Source organism: Panthera pardus, unplaced genomic scaffold (genome assembly GCF_024362965.1).
Source record: "Panthera pardus isolate Hobbes unplaced genomic scaffold, ASM2436296v1 HiC_scaffold_6, whole genome shotgun sequence".
NCBI classification, from domain to species: Eukaryota; Metazoa; Chordata; class Mammalia; order Carnivora; family Felidae; genus Panthera; species Panthera pardus.
This window is the reverse complement of record NW_026526991.1, coordinates 100,781,864-100,804,822: the sequence shown is the minus strand read 5'-3', so window position 1 is coordinate 100,804,822 and position 22,959 is coordinate 100,781,864. Positions and strand designations below refer to the sequence as shown.

At 47.5% G+C, this 22,959-nt stretch overlaps 1 protein-coding gene across 1 annotated transcript in view; it reads right to left on the bottom strand.

Annotated features, from left to right (window-relative positions):
• Window positions 1–22,959, bottom strand: part of ANO2 (anoctamin 2) — a 341,871-nt gene that overhangs the window by 53,598 nt on the left and 265,314 nt on the right. The window contains exons 15-16 of the mRNA XM_053894601.1: window positions 21,002–21,076; window positions 10,269–10,464 (exon numbers count right to left, since the gene is read on the bottom strand). Of these exons, the coding sequence (XP_053750576.1) occupies window positions 10,269–10,464; window positions 21,002–21,076 (271 nt within the window). The remainder of the gene's footprint in view (window positions 1–10,268; window positions 10,465–21,001; window positions 21,077–22,959) is intronic.

Here is a 22,959-nt window from a genome sequence, read left to right as displayed (position 1 = left end):
GGGCACTATACAGGCACTTGCCATGGATTCCCCATGTGATTGCTATCACTGCCCTGTGAGGACTGTCTCCCCATGGCAATGATAGGAGTGGGGAGACAACAGGTAGGTGTGCCTGGTTTGTGACCATCGACACTCCCACGAAACCAGTGGGTCATCTTGCAAACACACAGGTCTGGAAAAGCCCGGTGAGAAGGAAGGGAATCATTCCACCTTAGCCCATCTCCTCATGCCTTTCCAGGGAAGGCAGCTCAGAAGGAATGCTTTTATCTTTTTCATCCTTCCCTAGTTCCACAAATGTTTATCAAGTGACTATTGTGTGCCAGGCATCAGGCACTGGGAATACAGTGGTGGCCAAAACCAATAAGCTCCCTGCCATGAGGAGATTACAGTCTAGAAGAGGGGCATAGATTAATGAGACCATTCTGGAGAGCAATGAGGATAAAAGGCAGGGAGATGAGAAGAAAAGGGGGCAGGAAGACGGTTTTAGTCAGAGTGGTCAAGAAGGGCCTCTGGAGAGCTGACCTCTCAGCTGAGGCCCCAGGGATGTGGTGGAGGGAGCACGGACGAGCTGGGGAGGAGCCACGGGTGGTAACCACAGGGAAGGGCAGCAGACAGGAGAGACCTACAGATGTGTCGAGAATGAAAAGACCCCAAGGACTGAACATTCTGAGCAAGGAGAAAGCATTTATTAGGCAGTAGAACTGGAGGAGAAGGCAGGGGCAGGTCAATGGGACTTCACAGGCCACAGAAGGGACTTAAACCTCACTGGAAGCACAATGGGAAGTCGCCTTGAGGTTTTGCACAGGGGAGGGATATAGCGAGATTATATTTTAAAAATATCACAGAAGATGGGCTGTGTATATGTGTGTCAAGAGGGAGATAGGTATGGAAGCAGAGAGACAAATGAGGAGTGCATAGCGGTCCAGGCAAGAGATGGCCAATATTAGGATGGAACCTGTGAACTGTGATCAGATCTGGGGTATATTTGAAGGTGGAGTGGACAATACTTAACAGACTGGACTCTAGGTTTGAAAAGAAAGAGAGAAAGAGAGAAAGAAAGAGAGAAAGAGAGAGAGAGAGAGAGAGAGAGAGAGAGAGAGAGAGAGAGAGAGTGAGTGAGTTCGGGCCCGGGATGACACTTGGGTTCTAGTACAAGCATCTGAGTGGTTGGTGGTTCCACTTCCTGAGAGGGGAAAAAAGTGGGTGAGAACTAACAGGTTTGGAGGGAAAATTAAGAATTCAAAGTTGGACACATGGAGTCCTTGGACCTCTGTGCTTCTGTCCTCCCTGGGCCATGCTCCCAGTGGGATGGAGCACTGCATGAACTGCACCATCCTTCAAAGGTACCCAGCTAGCTTCAAGGAACCAGAGCCTTGAGCAAGTCATGGCCCCAGGTGGAGGGCACACCCTGTGATATCCCAAGTGCTTCCTGCTTCTGGTCTTTTTCTATTGTCTGTGACACAACTCACAAGGCTGTAACAGAAGAACACAGGAAGACCTTGGGCCGGAAGGACTTTTCTGTCCCAGTGTTCCCAGATAAGGGATTTATTTTTCTGCACCTCACTGTCCTCATTCCTAAGATGGGACCTTCCTTAAACATTTCTTGTAGAGTCTGAGGGAGATAAAGTATGGAAAGCACCAAGCATAGAGTAAGGGCTCCAACATTTGCTTTTATTATTTTATGTACCAAAGCACTCTAGCAGACATTTAATTTCTACACCTGCCTCCTCTTTAGTGAGACAGGTACCTGCAGGTTACCTAAAAATCTTGACAGAGTCCTCTTAGAAGGTCGGGGTGGGCATCACTTGGGTTGGTGAAGGCCCCTAGAGTCACCAGGGTAACCTCTCTCTGAGGGAGATTCAAAGGGATAGTATCAGATCTACTGTGTTTTGAAGGTTAAGAAGACAAGCTGTATGTCCCGGAGCCTACAGGATGGATGGCATCCTGGAGATGGGGGTAGAGGCATAGACAGGTGTCCTGAAAGCAGGTGACCCTGACGGCTGCAGCCCCTTGACTGAGCTCACTCTAGAGGGGAGGATCATCCTCCCTGAAGAGCAATGGCCTGCCCGGGGCCTGCAACCCGGAGGGACCCTCTCAGCAATGGCCCAGACTCTTCTGTCAGATGGGACAGGGCCAGCATCCAACAGCAATGCTGTGTAGCAATGAGAGGAGGGCTGGCCATAGTGCAGGTCTGACTTCCCTGTTTAAATGTGGATGTTGGCCTGACTGCCTCTATGAGTCAAGATCCCATCAGCAAGCAGAACTCCCCTCACTGGTTCAAAGGAAGTGACCCTAATGAAGGTATTACTTACTACAGTGAGGGGGCAAGGAGAAGAAGTGGTGTCACTGGAGCCCAAGAAGGGCCATGAGGGAGGACTCATTCTGTAGAATCTGTGGATACATGCAGGTTTTTTTTAAGCTTTTTAAATGTTTATTTATTTATTTTTTGAGAAAGAGTGTGTGTGTGTGAGCGGAGGAGGGCCAGAGAGAGAGGGAGAGAATCCCAAGCAGTCTCCACACTATCGGTGCAGAGCCTGATGTGGGGCTTGAACCCATGAACCATGAGATTATGACCTGAGCCAAAATCAAGAGTCAGACACTGAACCAACTGAGCCACCCAGGCACCCAGAAAGGGTGCATTTTTGTCAGAGATGAGGGAGAAGCAGGGAAGAACTACCCCCGATTCTCCCTTGTGCCTGCTAAGCTTCCTTCTGCTCTTCCATGGCTTCCTATCGAAGTCAGAGCAGGGGGCCCCAGTGATACCATCGGCAGAGCCTCAGGGATGCAGGACATGGTGCAAAAGGGTGGAGAAGGGGTCTGGAGAGAAAACAAGGCAAACAGAGAATGCCCACCATACTCCGTTCTCTTCTTGTGGCTTAAGTCTTGAGTCTGGGTTCTTAGAAACTCAAAGAAAGGGAGAGAAATATATCGGACTTCCCACTAACAGGAGATATGAGTGCTTCAGTGACTAACTGGAAAAAGGAGAGAGATGTGTTCATAGTTACCGTTCAAATTTGGGAGGAAATTCTTGCCAGTTATATGAAACTATTATAAGTAGCATGATGCTAATAATAGTTTCATATAACTGGCATGGATTGTTCCACGAACTTGGGCTATAACCATGATCAGGTCTTTTTTATTATTAGCAGCAGCCTCCCGTGATCCAGGACCCTCCCAGACAACATTTACAATACTTCGTGCCCGCAGCACCGAGGGGGCCCTCAGACAATGGCAGAATCCACTTTCGCCACACCCTTCCCCTGGCCTCACAGATGGGCAGGCAGGAGGCTCTTCCTCCCCAGTTGCCTGAGGCCACCCAGAGAGTCAGGAGCTCAAATACAACCCCACAGACCTGACTCAGGCCGGATTTCAAATTACCAGCACTACAGCCCCCCACCCCCAAACCCCCGCCCCGTCCTCGGGAAGACACGGGTCCTGGCCTGCACGCACCCACCCGCATCCACACGTGTCCTCGCTGTGGAGGTACCTTCCTGAGCAGACTCGGTCTGCAGCAAAGCCCACTCCCCTTGTCCCAGGGCTCCGAGCCAACAAAGCCAGCACGTCCCCCCTAACTCTGAAAACACACGTTGCCCATATTTGATGGAAAATTAGATTCATCCATGTATGTCCAAAATGTTCTTCTTTAAAGAATTTCTGATGTCCTGTCAGCCTTTGGTAGCAAGCTTTGTCTCCTTTTTTTCCTTTCTTCCCTCTTTTCTTTTTAGTAGTGATACATTGGCTTTTCCTGATGGTAGCTTAGAACTGGATTTTAGACTGAGCCATTTCAATTCCTCAGAAAAAAGCTTTTTTAGAAAATTTAATAAAGCATGAGGGACCCCAAAGTCTGTGAACCTGCGCAGGTGTCCTGATGCACGCAGACCTAGGAGGCAGGTGACGATGCGCTCAGAGTTTGCTCCCTCCAAGTCTCCCTGATCGTCTCAGAGACCCCTACCACCTGCCACTCACATGGGTCGGGGCATTGCCTTTTAAACCTTCTGGAGCCTCTGGTGTGCTTTCTTTGGCTTTCTCCACACATCTAAAGTTCCCTGAGGAACCAGGACCGCTATATATTACCAGACAGTAGAGCATCACAGTCTTAGAGTTGAGGCCTGACTCACCACCTCCCAGCCCCATGACCTCGGGCCTGTTAGCTGTTTATCTCTGTGTCTCAGTCTTCTCCACTCTAAAATGGGAGTGTTAAGAGTCCTGATGCCTTTGGGGCTTGTTTTGAGGATTAAATATACTGATAAATGGAAAGTGCTTACAGCAGCTCTTGGCATGCTCTAATACACATACATACACATACTCACACATGCCACTAACCAGATGCTCCTGGGTCAAGTTCCTAAGCGTCTTCAGGCTTCCCAGAAGTAAAATGAAAGCCATGACCAGTTCCCAGCTCTACGGTGACGATTCTGTGGGATGATGTATGTACAATGTCTACCAGTGCCTGGCACATGGCAGGTGCCCCCAAAAGTCCTTCACCCCATCCCTCCTTTTGTTCCCTTCCTAGCCCCACTTCAGTGGCCCCGGGGCAGCAACACTCAGAAGCACGGCATCGTCAGTATTTAAACAACTCAAGAGCACAGCCATTTTCCTACAACTTGGAGACTCTGACTTGGCACACCACCATCCTTTGAGCACCTGCAAGATGCCCAACCCCAAAACTAGGAGAGGCTCACCACAGAGTGAAGGGTGAACCACACAGCTCCACACACAGCCAGCGCTGCGCACACAGTTTTGAAAGGGAGAGGAAGAGAAGGTGGTGGTGGAAGAGCTAGAGATCGAGAATGATCCTGATAAAAAACAAGCTGCTGACATCTTGGTTATTAAGGCTAGAAGCCTGCTGGCAGCCCTGCCCCTCTCACAGCTGGAGTGCGGACATGCTCCCCATCTGGGCCGAGCCTGACCCATGCCTATGTTGGTCACGAGAAGACCCTACAGTTTTCAGGAGCTCTGGACATCCTGCTCCCCATGTGTGGGTTCAGAAGCTCGCTGCCTCAAAGGCACCGTCTATCCCTGTGCCAAGGAAAAAGCATGGTCTGCATGCTTGTGCACCCCACCCCTGGCCAGAATTCATATGTTGAAAACCTAATCCCCCTTGTGATGGTATTCAGAGGTGGGGCCTTTGGAAGGTGCGGCCTTTGGAAGGTGCTCAGGCCATGAAGGGGGATCCCTCAGAAGTGAGTGGGGTGCCCTTGTAAAAGAGGCTCCAGAGGGGCCCCTAGTGCCTCTGCCATATGAAGACACAGCCATAGGACCTGGGGGAGGACCCTTCCCCAGCCCTGTTGACATCCTGAGCTCAGACTTCCAGCCTCCAGAGCATGAGAAACACATTTCTGCTGTTGACACCCACTATGTGGTATTCTGTGATAGCAGCTGGACAGGCTAGGACCAAAGCATGCCTTGAGCTACTACTCAAGGGTCTACTTGGTGACCCTTGTCACCTTGCCTCATACCCTGGCCTCCCATGACATCTGAGCCCGGTCTGATTTTCCTGGACATCTGGGGTCCTGATGTCCTGCCCAGCTATTGCTTGTTTCCCATCCCAGGAACCAGACCCTTTCCTATAAACCACCACCTGGAACCCCTTCAGGAATGAACAGATCACTGGGGACCGTACTGTCCCACCTATTCATTGGGATCCTCACAAACTAATTACTGATGCTTGCTGAAGGGGGTTACCCACCTTGCAGAGCAGACTCTGGCCACCAAGGCCCCAAGCTTCACTCATTTTCCCCTAGCAACCCCATCCCACCACCTAGGTCCCAGCTCAGTCTCTGCCCCACCATTGCCATACAGCCACCAGCTCACAGTGTGCCTTGCACCCGAGCCTGTGACCACTGTTACCATGGCAGCCAGGGAGGCAATTACTGTGTCTTTATCTACCACTGCTGAGCCAACTCTTAACATATTCTGGAGTCTGTCACAAATATTTGTGGCCAGAAGGGACCTCAGATGGGCCTGATGTCTGGGCCTGTTGGGAGATGCTCCCAAGAAATCGGTCTTCACCACCCAGCCTTTGCAGGAAACACTTGGGAACTCGCTGGGGTTGTTTACACCAGCTGTTTGCACCTGGTGAGCAAGGCAGTAGTCATATGCTCCTCAGCAATCAGGAGATCTGAGGCAAAAGGCCAGACGGGTATTAAAGCCAGCGTGAGAATGGCACAGGAAACCCCTAAGCCTGGCAGAATCCTCATTCCATTAGGTGGCCTTATTCACAACTTTTTGACCCCATGCAGGCCTGGGGGGACTCTGCAGTCATACCTCTGCCTGAAGGTGCACAGGTCACCCCTGCTGTGCACGACCACCTCAGTGAGTGGGTTAGTGTGCACACTCTTTGCCATTAAGGACACTTTAAGTCTTCTGATAGCTTTGTTGCATCTTTCAGTGACTGTCCCATCAAGCCAACTTCACATTTACCTTATTCATCTCAATGTTTCTGCAAATCCTTTTGAAGGTAGGAAATAACAAATGCATACATGCTTGTGGTAGCTTCCACTGTGGTTTGCAGGATGCCTAGCCTATGGGCATTCCCCAGAAAAAAATGTTTTGAATGCATAAACGAAGACAGAGATAACTGCATCAGCAAACTCACAGATCTCCTGTGAGGCAGGCACTATGGGGGACATAAAAGGAAATATAAGACCGAGGAGCTATTCTCCAAGGCTTTGTAGCCTGGCTGGAGCCAGCAGCAGAGACCCTTGCTGTCCATGGAGTGTCCACACACTTCTACACATCTTCCCACTGCTTCACAATTAGGCTGCTTCCAGCCAGTGTGCTGTGAGCAGAAGTGAGAGATGGTGTGTTTCACAGCCTCCCTGGTGTCCATGTGGCCTCCATCAGTCTGGGTCCAGAGCCCCTGCCCTGTTGCACTGGACATGGAGCGTGAGCAAGAACAGGTAAACAACTCCAAATTATGCACCTGAGATTTTAAGATAGATTTATCACCCTGGCAGAGTCTCGTCTACCCTAAGACTGGGAAACCCACACACAAGGGCCCCGAATGCTAGTTTATATCTGACCCAAGGGCAAATGGAAGTTGTCTGTGGGGGCATGGAGTGGTGCTCCCCTCCCCCAGCCCAAGGAGAAAGTTTGAAAAGACTGACTGGGTGGGGATTTCCAAGCAGGAGACCCATAGACAGAGGCTAAAGACAAGGGCATAGTCCTTAGGCTGTGACAACAGTCCCCACAGAGGTGATGATCAGTGGACAGGAAGGAGGGAAATAATGAAGGAAAGATCAATAAAACTGGTTCCAGAAAAGCTCCCTGTTTGCCCAATGCCACATATCTGGGGATGGGAGGGAGAAGGAGTCAGGCCCAGAACTCAAAGGTTCCTTCCACTGGGCTCCCGAATTCAGTGGCCCTTCCACTATACAAAAACACCTGTCTGACCCTCTGAGAACATCCAGTCCAAGGCAGACAAGAGCAGCAACCTAGGACAAGGCCCACATGGGTTCCTGCATGGAGACCCAATACACCACTTTGGTCCAGACAGTAAGAAACTCACACCGACAGAGCGCAAAAGGTATTTGCAGTTCAGAGGGACAATCTGAGTTTGAGCCTTAGTAAAATGAGGATATAATACTCTCCTTGCTGACCGCACACAGTTTCTGTGAGGATGAAATGGGATAACAGAACTCTTTTAAGTTGAAAGTCGCTTTATGAGTATCGCTATCACAAAGAACAAAAGGTACTTGCCAGGATTTCATCTCCTTTCCAGAGCACAGACTTCCTTACCAGCCACTGGTTGCACAGCGTGGGGGAGCCTGAACTTTGTGGGTGAGGGAGAAAGCGCTGTTAGGAACAGTGGATGTAGCTTCACAGTGTGGATGGTGTTTTATGGCCCAATGCAAAGAGAATTTGCCCTGCGTTGTAGACAGGAGGTGCTCACTAAACCCTTGTCAGTGAGGTTCTGACTGTGGACCACGCTCTATCTTCTAGCCCTACCACTCTCTAAAGCCATGGAACACAAGTGAAACAAAGTAATGCAAATGGGCAGCAGGAAGACATTTCTGCACCATCGCCGATTTCCTGTTCCTCTCTTCCCTACTTCCTGCCCACACACTCATTAATCTCCTTTACATTAGGCCTTCCTGCCTCTCTCTTCTCTGTGGCATCCTATGTCCCTGCCAGGATAGTTCTGCAAACATACAGCTCCAATCATGTTGCATTCTTCAGAAAGTCCCCCAGTGGTGTGGGGCCAGAGCCACTGAGGGGGATGGGGGACGTTTCTTTCCACTCCTGATGCTTCCCCGATGTGGAAGGAGTGTGTTATTTATAATGCCCTAACTTGTCTCCCCCACCTCATCCTTTACCCTCTTGGGGGACAGAAGCTTATCTCATTAGTCAGCCTGGAGGGTGACACCAGCATGCCTCATCTGTCCACCCCCTCTGCCCTTCCTCTGGGGAGGAAAGGGTCTATGCCCTGCCCCTCCACGTCCTAAGACTTGCCTGGCTTCCCTGCCCTCCGTTGCTGGCCACTGGGAGGGACGTCTGTCTGTAATCCTGTATTAGGAAGGCTATCTGGCTCTCCTGCTAAGCTGTTTCCTCCCATGTAGCCTATTTTAGCTTTAAAAGTGAAGTCTCAGCTTTTGCCTACATCTTACTTTTTAGCATATTCAATGATTAGGGCTGAAAGATAGGTACTTTTTATTGGATGACTCTTCGAACTCCAGCAAACACTTTCCCATGTCTATGAAAATTAGCAGCATCCTTGGCCTGGCATTCAAGGTCTTCTACAGAAAAATCAGGTCTGGGTCAATGCTCTGGGCCTAGTTTCTCACTCTGCTATGCCCTGGACACGCTGCAGACCCTAGAGGAACCACCACACTGGACTCCTGTAGCATCCTGGACATGCTTCGTGTTTCCTTCTTCCGTACGCTGAGCTCTCTGCCCCCTCGGCTCCCCTGGCACCAAAGCTGTGCCCATTGTACAAGCCTAGCCCCTGTGCACTCCCCCCCTGTGCCTTTTCTGACCCTGAGGGGTCTAATTTCTCCCTTCACTGCCAGATTTCTTATTCTGTTTCCTCTGCCAGGAACCTCTTCTCCTCCTGCCCGCTTCCCCCTCCCTCTGCACCTATGTGTCTATATACCACGTATCTGTGAGCAATCCAACTTGATGCCCTTATACCTCAGAAGCCCTCCAGGATGCTCCCCCTAAGTACTTCTATAGAATCTCACATACCACTAAACACCCTGAAGCAACATTCTCTGCTGACTCTTCTCCAGAAACCTATGAAGGAACACGGACGGGTAACACTTATTAATGTGCAGAACCTCCATTCCAGATGGTACCTCTACATCCACATGGAGACCAAAAGTCAATGCCCACTGTGAGTAGAGGCCAAGCCAGGGAAAGGCACTGAAAGAATCCCTTTAACTGGAATTAGTGAAACCTTTCTGGAATGTTCTGATCCTCCAGGGAAGGCTCTCTTGACAAGGGGGTTATCCTGTCAAGTGTCTAGCTTTTAACTAGTCAGTGAATTAAAGACATCTAATTATTAGTTCAATTTTTCTGAGGATAGTCAGAAGCTGACAGCCCTAGTCCCCAGATTCCACCAGGGAAAGAGGTGCATGCCCCAAGGCCACCCAGGATAAGTACCATGAGGAAAGGGTCTCAGTTCTCAGCTCTCCCCTGTCTAATAAGCGCAAATGCCAAAAAACTGGTGCTCAGGCAACAGCAGGTTGTGGCTCAAATGACACGTCTGAATACTGAGGCCACCACATTTTTCTCACTGGCTTGAAGCTTGGGAAGTCTGATATGCCTCTTTGAAGTCTGCTCAGTGTGTGGGGAATGTATGGATTTTCTGGGGCCTCAGCAATATGGGGATAGATGAGACCCTCCAGGGCTCAAGTATCGAGAGCTTTCTCCACTCTGTAAACACTCCTGGGAAAATGAGGAAAGGCTAAAACTCTGTAATTTGTAACAGGAAGTGTTGAACCCATCTTGCTTCTAGGTTAGGCTAAAAAGAATAGGTCCCATGAATGATTCTTTGGCGACAATGAGGCAATCAACTTGGGCTGGAAGACTACTGATAGAGAATGCCCTAAGGAGGATTTCTGGCTGAGGGGAGGCCCCTGGCAGGCCCTGCAAGTACGTAACTTCTTTGGTACTTCCTCATTTCTCCAACTGAAATGCACTCTACAAAGCATTTTGTTCCTGTTCTTTTTTTCGTTTTCAGTCACCACCACCAAAAACCTCGCATGTGTTGAGCCAACTTCGGTCAAGGGGGCCTAGGGCAGACATGGGATTTGGTGACACAGTACCGATTTTGGTGAGCCATGTGGCCACAGCACCATAGATCTCGTCCAGGATGAGGATGACCACGAGGTTGATGATGACTGCTGTGGCTGTCACTGTCACCCGGACGTTGGAGCGTGTAGCCTTGTTGAGAGACAGGGCTGCTGCAGTTGTTATGCGATACACGATGACCCCAAAGACGATGGAAAATGTCAGGGCAATCTGTTTGAGAGACAGGGAGAGTTACGGCTCAGCAGACAAGTACTGGGCAGCTATTATTTGCTCGGCCAACAGTCCTCTTCGCTACGTCAGGTACTATTAATCTGGAGTCCACCAGTAGGCAACAAGGGGGCGGCACACCCTCTAAACTCTCGTGCAAATTCTATGGAGGGGTGCACTGTCCATGGAGACTGTCTTCCATTTGCGAAATGCCAAATGGTCTCTAATACATACAAACCCCTAAGGATGAAAACACTGGACGCTGAGGTGCGTACAACACACGTGATGTTATTTCTTTCATTAGGGGGTTTCCAGTTGACCACGGAGGAGAGCTGAACTCTTACAGTGAATGAGACCTGAGAGGTACTGCATGCTCTGTGAAGGGGCTGAGAGTACAGAGGAACAAGCAGATCAGGGGAATAATGGGATGTAAACTGGGCTCTCGGTGAAAGGAAACAGGGAGCCATGGAAGGTGTCTGAGCTGAGAAGCAGTGAGTCAGCTTCATGCGGTGTGTGTGGGAAAGCTGCCCAAAGAAGAATAAAGAGAGATAAACCAGGCATGAGATTTGTAGACTCTTGGTCCTCAGGGTGAACAAAATATCACTGTAAGATTTCTCTGCCAGGCAACTGTAATAGAGGACTCGGATTTCTCCTTTGGTGCAGAAATCTCCGGCTGTTAGGCTGAAAGGAAAGCTTACCAGTCGCTTGACCTCCAAGGGCCCCCCATTTCCTCTTTCTAGAACCTAAGAATAATAACTCACTCTCCCAGACCAGGCCCTCTCCTCTCCCATCAGAGCCAGGGAGGACCATTTCCATGAAGCAGAAGGATGTCAGGGGAAGAAAGTGCCCTGCATAAGCTCTCAGGGCAGAGGAAGGAGACTGAACGTCTAGGTGTGTAACCTGCTCAGAGCAAAACTCTAATTTGCGTCAGTCAAGTGAAGTCTTCTTAGAATTCTTTCTGCACAGGAGGCTGTTCAGGTAGTATTTCCTCTGGGATCAGGGGATGGCGGGGGCAGGAGGGGGGTGGTTGGTGTTGGCTGGGGACAGCAAAGATTCCCTCTGAAAATACAAAGTATCCTGGACTACACGTTCCCTCCCTAGAAAGGAGGGGAGGAGAGAGGGGGTAGCAGGGGTGGGGGGGGGGGCGCTCTGGTTCAAGCAATGCTTTGCAAGCTGTGTATGACACCGGTGGGCGAATGGGGAATGGGTTCCAGATGTGTCAAGGTATGAACGACTTCAGGCTTCTGGGGGGCGCTTGGGGCTGCCGGAGCTGGGGGTGTGCTGGTGGCAGCCTCAGCTGTTACCCCGCACGCTGTACAAATATCAGCATTTTCCCTGTGGGCCACAGTGTGAAAAAGGAGGCCTCCCTAAGGCAGGCAGGATGGCAACGTTCTCTGGGTAGAGGGCGTGTGTGCGTGCATGTGCACACGCACATGTGTGTATGTCAGGGTGGAGAAGAGGTTACATGGGAATGACACCGTGTGGGAGACCCTCATTAGAGGGAGTGGGAGCGGCAGAAGCCCCAGCCTCCAGGACGACGGAGGAATGGGCACCGTGTAAGTAGGAAAGGCTGGACATGACATCACCGCTCTCCAACAATGTAGACATTTTCACTTCCCGTTCCTCCGGGACTGTCACTGCCAGACAGTAAGGGCCTGGAAAACGTGGTGTGAGATTCTTTTCCCCCGAAATCACTTTTGCAGCAAAAGGCCAGTGATGGAAGTATTGATGAGGCGGGGGAGGCCAGGGCATCAAAGAGTGAGTGTGTGTGAGCATTCTGGAGGATTCTGGGGGAATGACGGGGGGGAAAACAATGGCAAAAACATCCTTTGCTTTGGGTCCTGGGGGTGGGGCATGGAGGAATGAGGGGGAAGGAGATCGGCTTCTATTCTTCTCCAAGAGGCCCAGCTGCTAAACTGGGGAAGGAAGAAAATTCTTTATTGCTACCCGGAGTGTGATCCATGGACCTGCTGCATGGGCCAGGAGCTCGGTCAACATGCAGCATCTCCAGGATAGCTCCAGATCCAGTGGCTCAGGATCCGCGCTTGAACGAGACTCCTATCCAAGTTCTAGAGGCACTGCTCTACTCACTTGTCCCAGCCTCCTGTCCTCCTGGGCCCTACCTCCAACACACCCCTCCCCAGCCCTCTGGTGCTGTTCTGTGCAATCCTAGATTCTCAGCTCCTGATTTTCCCTTCCACTACAGCAACCAGGTCTGAAGCTGTCCTTCAGTGTCCCTGCAGGCTCCTCAGGACTCCTCAAGCTAGATGAGCCTGGAGGACACCAGCCCAGTCCTGTGACCAGTTTGCAGATGAGGAAACAGGCATGAAAAGTGAAGTGATTTGCTCAAGGTCACAAGGCGTGGCCTACAACCCTAGCCTCTGGAATCCTGATGGGAGTTAAAGGATATTAGCATTCAGGGGTCATCCATGTCCAGCCTCTAATTTCATATGTAAGGAAACTGAGGCCCAAGAAGCAGCAATGTGATCGGTCCAGGGTCTGGACAGCTCCTGGCAAAGCTGGGATGCTAATGGCGGTGCCCTCTCGATTGCGTTATTCAGTACACATCTACCTGAGCACTTATCCTTATAACAATCATGTAAAACATGCCTTTTGTGGATGCCATTTACTGACTGTCCAGGATCTGAACCCTGCTCTGTGGCTCCCACGTCTACAATCTCATCCTATCCTGATGTTAGAAAGCAGGTCCTCTAGTAGTACTAAATCCAGCACTGTTTTCACCACTGTGGCTGCAGTGTTGATGTTGCTTAGTAAATTCAGGAAATATGTGCTGGGGATATTTCATGTTTATGAGCAGTCTCCCCCCAAATAGGCCAAAAGTGGGGACTTGTCTTGGACTGCATTCTGTGCCTCATGCCCTTTCACAGCGGTGCCTTACTGCAGAACCTACTTGGTAAAGATTTGCTGGTCCCTGGCTCTAGGACCCTAGCTCTCCAGAACATGGGAACATCACCATGGTCCCCATTGCTTTTGGTGTTCTGATCCGATAGCTTTACTTGTGGACACAGCCAAACTGCAACAGAACCCAGGCTATGGAGTCCAGAGTCCTATTTAATGCTATGAGACATAGGAAGGAGAGACGGTCTGGTCCCCACGCTCCAGGTCTTACATTCACAATCACGGTGGAGAAAACCACTGCACATGTACAAGGATGAGCCTAATAGCAGGCGGACAGAGTACAGGCTCAGTTCATGAGCTTCATATGTGCCAAGCAGAGCACAGGGGGATTAGTCAGAGAAAATCCCACAGAAGTAGCTTTGGGACAGTTTCCTACGAGAAATGTTTGGAGAAAAGAATACAAAAAACAAAACAAAACAAAAATGTAGAAACAGATAAGTCAGAAGCAATCTTGGCTGAACCAGTGGGAGAATAGCCAGTCTGAGGCAGGGCACGTAATAGTAGCTCAATTTTAAAACACACACACACTATCGACTTTATCATTGACAAATAGATCGTCTCTGGCAACTTATTAATGATTAATTACCTTACTTTCTCATTCAGTCACTCATAAAATATGTCTTGAGTACCTTCTACATGCCAGTCACCATTCTAAGTGTCAGGGATATAGTAGTGAGCAGACTGCCCAGGAGTGTCTGCCCTCGTGGCACTGATCTTCTAGTGGGGAAAGACAGACAACAAACTACTAAAATGCATCAAACAGAGAGTATATCTGGTTAGGAAAGGCATGGGTGAGGAGGTGATATTTCAGGAAGGCCCTAAAGAGGGAAATCGGAGGGAAGGGGCTGTCAGGCAGAGGGTGGCCAAAGGAGAATAAAAGGGGGAGGTGGGTGTGGAGGGGAGGAGGGTCATTCCTGTGGTACAAGGATGCTGGCTTCTACATCCCATGAGATGCAGGGCCTTAAGAGAGTTTTGAGCAGAGAAGTGACATGATTTGATCCAGATTTTAAAAAGATCAGTAAGCTGATGATTTTTTTTTTAAAGTAGGCTCTACACCCACCATAGGGTTTGAACTCACGATCCTAAGATCAAGAGTCACATGCTCTATCAGCTGAGCCAGAGAACAACCTCAGCAGGCTGACTAATCTGTAGGGGCACAATTGGGGGGCCACCACAATAAGGCAGGTGATGGAGGAGGGTTTCTGGGGGCTGGTCCCCAACACACAAGTGGAAGTAAATGACTGCCTTGGGCATGAAGAAAAGCTCAGGCACCTAGCTCTAGAGCCAGGACACTGCTTCTGATAATCCCCTCCCACATAAAAAGAAAACAAAAGAGCTTTAATTCAAAAAGGAAAAACACTGTTGTAGCTCAACACATTGGGTTGGAGAAGTAAGAGAAAATTCACCTTGTCCCACGCTGGCCTCTGTCACAGCTGGGGAAGAGGAACATAGCAGCAGGGCACTGTCTTATTCTCAACCATCCCATGAAAAATATCCCCAGCTGATCTGGCAGACTGGCATCCCTGAAACCCTCCCCACAGCCGTGGTCCTGACCTCTCCTGCCAACGTTTAGTCACAGGGGGTGGAGGAGAGAAGGACGTTCAGTACTCACATGTGTTGCAGTATGTGCCTTTGGCTTTACCCTAATTCCATAACCAAACCCCACTTTTTTAGAAACATCACCCTGCCCCTTTATGTGCCACTCCACACCTTGTTCTAGGGCTGTGCCAAGCCCTTTTCTTTAGAAGACAGAGTTGTTTTTTTTTTTTTCAATGAAAAAAAAATAAGGAAAAGTTAGCATAAAATAAAGATTTTTAAAAATCTAATAGGTATGAGACTATGTAATTTATTGTCCAACCCATAATACTTTTGAAAGTAAGAAGGAGTGCTATTGATCTTTATTTCTGTCAACCCAAGCACGCCTGACTGTAAAGGGGTGATCTTTAAAGGGGTCCTGCCCTATTTCTACCACTCTCCTCCTAGCTCCTGTTCACGTAGTCCAGTTCTGGGCACTGGCTGATGACAGGTGGGGGACCCCAGGCATAGAGAGACACAACAATTAGTTCTCGGTTCCAATATAGAATCTCCCATTTGTATCGAGATGTGGAGTCAGTCGGGTGGGGTTGGGAAAAGGAAGATCAAAGATATAATTATATATTACTTCCAAACAACACAGAAAAAACTCCACACCAGTTAGGAGGTCTCCATGGAATTAAAAAAAAAATTAGAACTTTGGGGAGATGACCCACCATTGAGCCAGTTTTCAGTACCGGCAAACCTCAAGAGTGTTGCGGGTTTGGTTCTAGACCACCACAATAAAGCAAGTTATTATGGTGAAGAAAGTCAAATGAATTGTTTGGTTTCCCAGTACATATAAAAGTTATGTTTGTACTATATTGTAATCTATTAAGTGTGCGGTAGCATTATGTCTAAAAACAACCCATCATACGTACTCTGATTAACAAATACTTTCCTGCTAAAAAGTGCTAACCATCTGAGCTTTCAGTCAGTTGTAATCACTGATCACAGATCACCGTAACAAATATAATAATAATGAAAAGGTTTGAAACAATGCAAGAATTGCCAAGCTATGACATAGAGACCAGAAGTGAACAAACGCTTTGGGAAAATGGTGCCAAGAGATTTGTTCAAAGCAGGCTGCCACAAACCTTCAACTATAAAAAATGTAACACCTGCAAAGCGCAATAAAGCACAATAAAACAAAGGTATGCCTTCATTTGTCCGTGGTGGTGAGGTAACCTGTTTGTTGTTGACACTGATGCTGATGATACCAGCTCCTCTCTCAGACAGTAGACAAGCTTCTATTTTCAGTGCTCTCCTTGCCTGACTGATCACTGGCATATGACATAATTGATTGCCCTCCCCTTGCAATACTTTCTTGGTTTCCACAACTCCCTACAATCCTTTGGCTGTTACTTTTAATCTTGTCTTTTGGATCCTCCTCATGCTCCCAAACTTGCACATGGCAGTGTCTTGGGACTCAACCCTTGGACTTTCCTCTGTTGATGCTCAGCCTCCTGGTAATCTCATACAATTTCATGGCTGTAAATACCACCAGTACCATCTGATGAGGAGTCCTCTGAACTGCAAATTTATATCCATCATGAAGGCAACTCCAGAATTCCTCCCTATCCCAGTAAGGGATAACTCCAGCTTTTTTGATTGCTCAGGATAAGAACCTTAAAGTCATGGTGGACTTCCCTCTGTTTGCATCCTATGATGAAATTCTTTTGGATTCACCTTTTCTCCAAGTATAAGCAGTGCCACTTGCATGGCTCTGATTCTTGGCTTTCTGTTTTTTCCACTGGTCTAATTATATCCTGGCAACAATGCCACACCATCATATTTATTACTGTTTTATAATAAGTGTTCATTTGGTATATTCTTAGTCTTTGTCCTTCCATATAAATTGTCAGGGAGAAAATAAAAAGACCTAACACTGTTATGGTTCCATTAATGGCCACCCAACTTATATGCTATTATTACTGTGTACACTGTAATTCTACCTTATTTACTTTTATTTTAATGTTTATTTATTTTTCAAAAAGACAGAAAGACAGAGTGCAAGCTGGGGAGGGGCAGAGAGAGGGAGACACAGAATCTGAAGCAGGCTCCAGGCTCTGAGCTTTCAGCACAGAGCCTAATGTGGGGCTCGAACTCATGAACCATGAGATCATGACCTGAGCTGAAGGCAGACGCTTAACTGACTGAGCCACCCAGGCACCCCGATTCTACCTTATTTTTAACCCTATGAGACACCATCATTATTGTTTTCACAGCCAAGGTACGCATAGGCTTTCCCACATATTTACCACTTTGTTCTTCACTTCTTAAAACTCTAATTCTCCATATGGGATCACATCTGAAGTACATTCTTAGGATTACCTTTAGTGAAAGAAACAGTTGGTGGCAAACCTCAGTTTTTGTTTCGCTATAAATATCTTTATCCTAATACTTCTATATTGTATTTCTCCTGGGTATAGAATTCTGGATTATCAAGTGTTTTCTTTTCAGCACAGGAAGACAGCATGTCAGTATATTCTGACTTCCAACTGCTATGTGAAATCAATGGCTAATTGGACAGTCTCTTCACTGAAGGTAATCTTTTGATTTCTGAACATATTTGAGATTTTTCTTGTGTCTTATATATTCTATGATTTCATTGTGATGAATGTAAACGTAGATTTCTTTTTATTTTTCCTGCTTGAATTTCATTGGGATTCTTTCTTTCTTTCTTTCTTTCTTTCTTTCTTTCTTTCTTTCTTTCTTTTGGAGAGAGAGAGAGAGACAGAGAGAGAGAGACAGAGAGACAGAGAGAGAGAGAGAGAGAGAGCGCACAAGTGGGGGAGAGGCAGAGAGAGAAGGAGACACAGAATCCAAAGCAGGCTCCAGGCTCGGAGCTGTCAGCACAGAGCCCGATGTGGGGCTCGAACTCACAAACCGTGAGATCAAGACCTGAGCTGAAGTCAGACGCTTAACTGACTGAGCCACACTGGGATTCTTCAATCTCCAAATTGGAATTCTGTTAGCAGAATTAGCCAGTTAGGTGACCATCGGTTAGTGTATCTTGTTCATTACTATTCTCGCTCCTTTTGCAGCAGTGCAATTAAATACATGTTAAATTTTCTCAGTCTGTTTCCAAATCTATTAATTTCTCTTTTGAATTCTCAATCTTTTGTCTCCCTATGCTGCATTATGGATAATTTTTTCTAACCTGTGCTGTGCTTCACAAATTATCTCTTTAGCTATGTTTAATTTGTTGTTAATCCCATCCATGGTGTGTATATATATGTAATATTATGTTTATGTACATTTATATACTCCTGTTCATATTCATATCACATATGTTCATTATTAAATATTTATATATTCATATTTATCAATATATATTCATTTCTAGAAGATTATTGGCTGCTTTTCAAATCTTTAGGTCATTTTTAAAATAGTTTCTTATTTTTGGCAGATATTTTCAACCTGGCTGTCTTAACCTGTGACCTTTAGTCTTTTCTGTCTATCCCCACTGGTTCTCTTTCAGAGTGCTTCAGCTTCTTGTGCAATTGATTGTTTTTAACTGTGTTCTCTTTTTGGTCCTGGAAAAATTCTGGGGGATTTTTTGAGGACTGGTGTAAATATGCTTTCCTACAGAGAATCTGTGTTGGCTTCTGCCAGGCACCTGGAAGGGCTGCCTGTCCTCGACCAAGTTTACAGCCCGAGGTTCCCTGGGTCTCTCAAGTGACAAACTATGCTGTAAGTCCACGATGGGGATCATCCATGACCACTTCTCAGAGACAAGGTTTTGTTCCTCTTTTCTCCCTGTTCTACTTAGAACCAGAGCAGTGTTCTCTACAGTCACACGAGTCGGGAGGGGGTGGGTTTAGTTCTATTTTACATTTATTCTGAGAGTGTGGTTCCTTGTGGAGTTCCAGTTTAACTTGGTGAGAACTTCCTGTTAGCATCCCCACTTTGAGTGAGCCATATCTTCTGATTTCTATCCTCCTTGCCCCATAAAACCACCAAAACCAAAGCCCAAGTTTGTCTACATGGGAAAATGTCCTCAAAGTAAAAGCAGTATTAATGCCCAGGTATTTGTTTCTTGGTTATCAGTTTCCCCTAGATGGATCCATATTAGGAATAGCCTGGTATTGGGGTGCCTGGCTGGCTCAGTCAGTTAAGCATCCAACTGGTTCAGGTCATGATCTCACGGTTCAAAAGTTCAAGCCCCACATAGGGCTCTGTGCTGACAGCTCAGGGCCTAGAGCCTGCTTCAGATTCTGTGTCTCAATATCTCTCTGCCCCTCCCCTGCTCACACACTCGCTCTCTCTCTCTCAAAAAAAAAAAATAAATAAACATTAAAAATTAAAAAGAAAGGAATCGCCTAGTATTCTTTACTAACCTATCAGCCCCCCAAGCCTTTAGGAAGAATGAAAAAATACATCCATCCAGTATTTTTTGTTATTTTCAGCAAGATGGGGTGCTACTAATATCCTAACCTACCACTACTGGAGATAGAAGTCTATTTTACTTATCAATTTTCTTATTTATGTATGTATTTGCCATCTGTAAACTCCTTAAAGGAGGGATTATTTTACTTTCTACTCTATCCCCAGTGCCTAAGAACAGTGTCAAGCACATAGATGGCACCCATTAAATATATTTTTAATACTGTTTTATAAAGATTTTACTTTAAGTAATCTCTGCACCCAACGTGGGGCTCGAACTCACAACCCCAAGATCAAGAGTCGCACACTCCACCAACTGAGCCAGCCAGGTGCCTCCCCCACCTGCCCAGTTAAACATTTCTTGAATGAATGAATAAACTTGGTGATGACAATATGCATACTGTGGGAGGCTCTGAAATGCAAAACTAAACTTTGTATCATTCCTGTGTAACACCCTGCAACTTGCCACATATTCTTGAATAAATTCTATATGCCTTGCTCTTGTTAAGGTAACAGATGCAGACTTCTAAGTCTTGGCGAGGCACCCATCGCCTCTGTACTTCAGAAGATCTGTACATCATCTCTGTACTGCTCTGTGAAATGAGGAGCAGGAATAGGTGGTGCCTAGGATCCCTTCTCTTTTTCAATTTCTGAGATTAAGACATGGCTCCTGTCCCCAGTGATCACAGTGACCATAATAATGGCAATAATAATCTCAGATCAGGGCCAGAGTTGCCAGAGTCACCAGAAAATAATTATGATTTCAGTCCCAGAATAAGCAATCCCTCCCCAAACCCACAACTAATGCTTAGAAATGCTTAGAAATGCTCTAAGGACCCAACTCTCCTTTGTAAAATGGAAGTTCCAGTCTTGAACACTAGAAGGAATGTACACAGAAGGGGGGGGGGGGGGTGCAGGTGTCTCAGTGACCCAAGCTGAGCCCTTCTGAGCTTCACCTTCCTGAGGTCTTCTTGCTCCACTCACATCCTGGCTCCCAAGAATGACCAGCTACCACTTTTCTGATCTGACTTGAGCCTGAATCACAGACCTATTCCTGGTCTTTGCTGACATAGCTGAGACCATCTGGGTCTTCTGAAAAGGTTCTTCCAAACTCTAAGGGAGAACATAGGGAAGTAAACATGCAACTCTAGTAAACATGGCAAGGCTGAAGAATGAGGCTCACAGAGCCAAAGCTGGCTGTCTTCTGTGGTTTCCAGGCTCTGTTCTCTTCGACAAACCATCAGGGAGAGCCAGCCAGCCCACAGCCCCAACAGGCTGCCACAATTCTGCAGCCAGTTTACCGGGATTACTTCTTCCAAGGTCTTGGTCTGTCTCAATGCGGAAGGCACCACATCACAACCCACCCCCGGAAGTTCCGATTTCAAATACCTGGGCTCAAGGCTGGGAAGACAGAGCCCCCTTCTGTAGCCACTGAAAGCCACTGACCCCATCCCAGGTCCAAGGGAATCACCTTTCCCTCTTCAGATGGCGGTAGTGGCCTCGCTATCAGGTAAGATCTTCCCTGTTTAGACAGGACTGTGGCTTCATCTTTACTAGTCCTCGTTATCCCCACAGCATACTAGAATAACCCACCCATACCATTTGCTCTACAGGATCTACATGCCTAAGTTACAGGCAGGTGTTCCATCAAGGAAATTACCATGAACAAGATGGAGGCGAAGTTCATCAAGTAACCTGGGAAACGATCTTTCCAGGTCAGCTTATCTTCATCATCCTGTGGAAACAGGAGAGTACAATCAGAAGGCACAAACAGATATATCGATTTTCTTTCAAATTTGCACCAATTTGCATATTTAGTCATTCATTACTCTAGATAGGTGTTTTCCTAGTCTCTGATAGCCACAACAGCCCTCCTAATTCTGTGATCTCTGCATAGCCTGGAAAAACCAAGGCGAAATGAGGACAAGAGTTGACCCTTGCCTCAAACTGAGCTGACATTTTAGTTATCAGCTGTGTGATCTCAGACACAAGTCTTGACATTTCTGACCCGCTATTTCTTCATCTGTAAAATGGGCGCAGTCATGACACCCATTCTGCCTAATGCACAGGATGGTTTTATTTACTTTGTTTCATTTTAAAGAGAAATATGTGAATGTAATAAAGCAACGGACAGATGACAGACAGAACCCGACCCAAAGAGCAGCATCCCCAAATAGATCATTCTTTAAATAAAACATCAACCATTCACTGTAGATCCTAGTAAGTGTACAAATTACCCACAACTGCCGTTCTTCAAAGAACCTGCACGTGTGATCGTTTGTTTCCTCCGAAAGGACTATGTTCTGCCCCCAGTCACAAAAGCAAACATTTTGAGGCAGAGGTTGGGCTGATGCCTTGCAGTCAATCTGTCTGCGAACCCCACCTTTCCTTCTCAGACTGGGTCCAGGTCACCCAGGCCACTCTCCTGACCACAGTCATCCACCTTGGACAAACTCTGGGGGCCCACATTGGCAGGGCGATGCCAGCAAGGTATGGATGTAAGACATCTCTACCAATTAGCTGCCACTTAACTTCTGCCCGGGCACTTGATTTCTCCAAGCTGCCGTTCTATAAGATTAGAATTGGTGCAGTGTCCTGCCTACTACCAAGGTTGTGGGGAAAACCCTCTAAAGCCACATTGGTGAAGATGCCCTGGAACAGCAAAGCGCTCCATGCTGGTGAGGCAGGAGTCCCCCTGCGTCTCTGCAATATGTCTGAGTCAAACTCAGCAAGTGAACGGTCCAGGGCCTCCTGCTCTATTTTCTCTTCCCTCCTCCCTCTTATTTCAGAACACACCTGCTTTGACTCTAGCAACAGTGCCATCTAGCCTGTGAGAGCTTGTACTGTAGGCTAAGGGCCCTCCTGGCCTAAAAGACTTCTTTCTAAAGACAAGTGGGTGCCCACCGTGTGCAGACCCTGGTGCCAGGCGTGGTGGGAAGACAGAAGAAAGTAGATATGGTCACTGCCCTGGGAGGCTCACAGTCAGATGACACAGAAGGGACACCCACACCAAAAAGCTTCAGGAAGCACTTGCCATTTGGGAGAGAGGGTTATCTGAGGAGTGAGGCTGTGGGCAACTTGAAAAAGGAATGGTGTGTGTCTTCCTCACGGCACATTGAAACTGAGCACAGGGCTGAACTGGCTCAATAAATTGGGGGTGGAAGTGAGGGTTAGGGCAGAAGCCATTCAGTGATTAGCAGTCATTCCCAGATGACATAAGTAAGTGACACTCATATTTCATAGATGGCATGACACAATCCAGGCTCTAGACACGGAGCCCAGCAGACTTTCCATCACACAGTGAGAACAGGTAACTACCGGTCAGACCATTCTGAACAGGTGGGAGCTTGTAAACTTACTACTATTAGGACTGGAACAAGAGGTGTTCATATTCTAAATTAGGCCAACATTAAGAGGCAGTTAGCATTCCTTTACTTTTCTCCTTCAGTGTCAATTCTTAGTTTTACTCACACCAGTGATATTTGAGATTTTGATGAGGAAAAGTGAGGATGAGTAAGATAGTAATATCACACCAGATTACCATGCATCTTAGATTGATTAGCCAGCCTGTGGTGAGGGCCAAGCGGCATGCACCCACACACAGAGGTAAGAACTCTC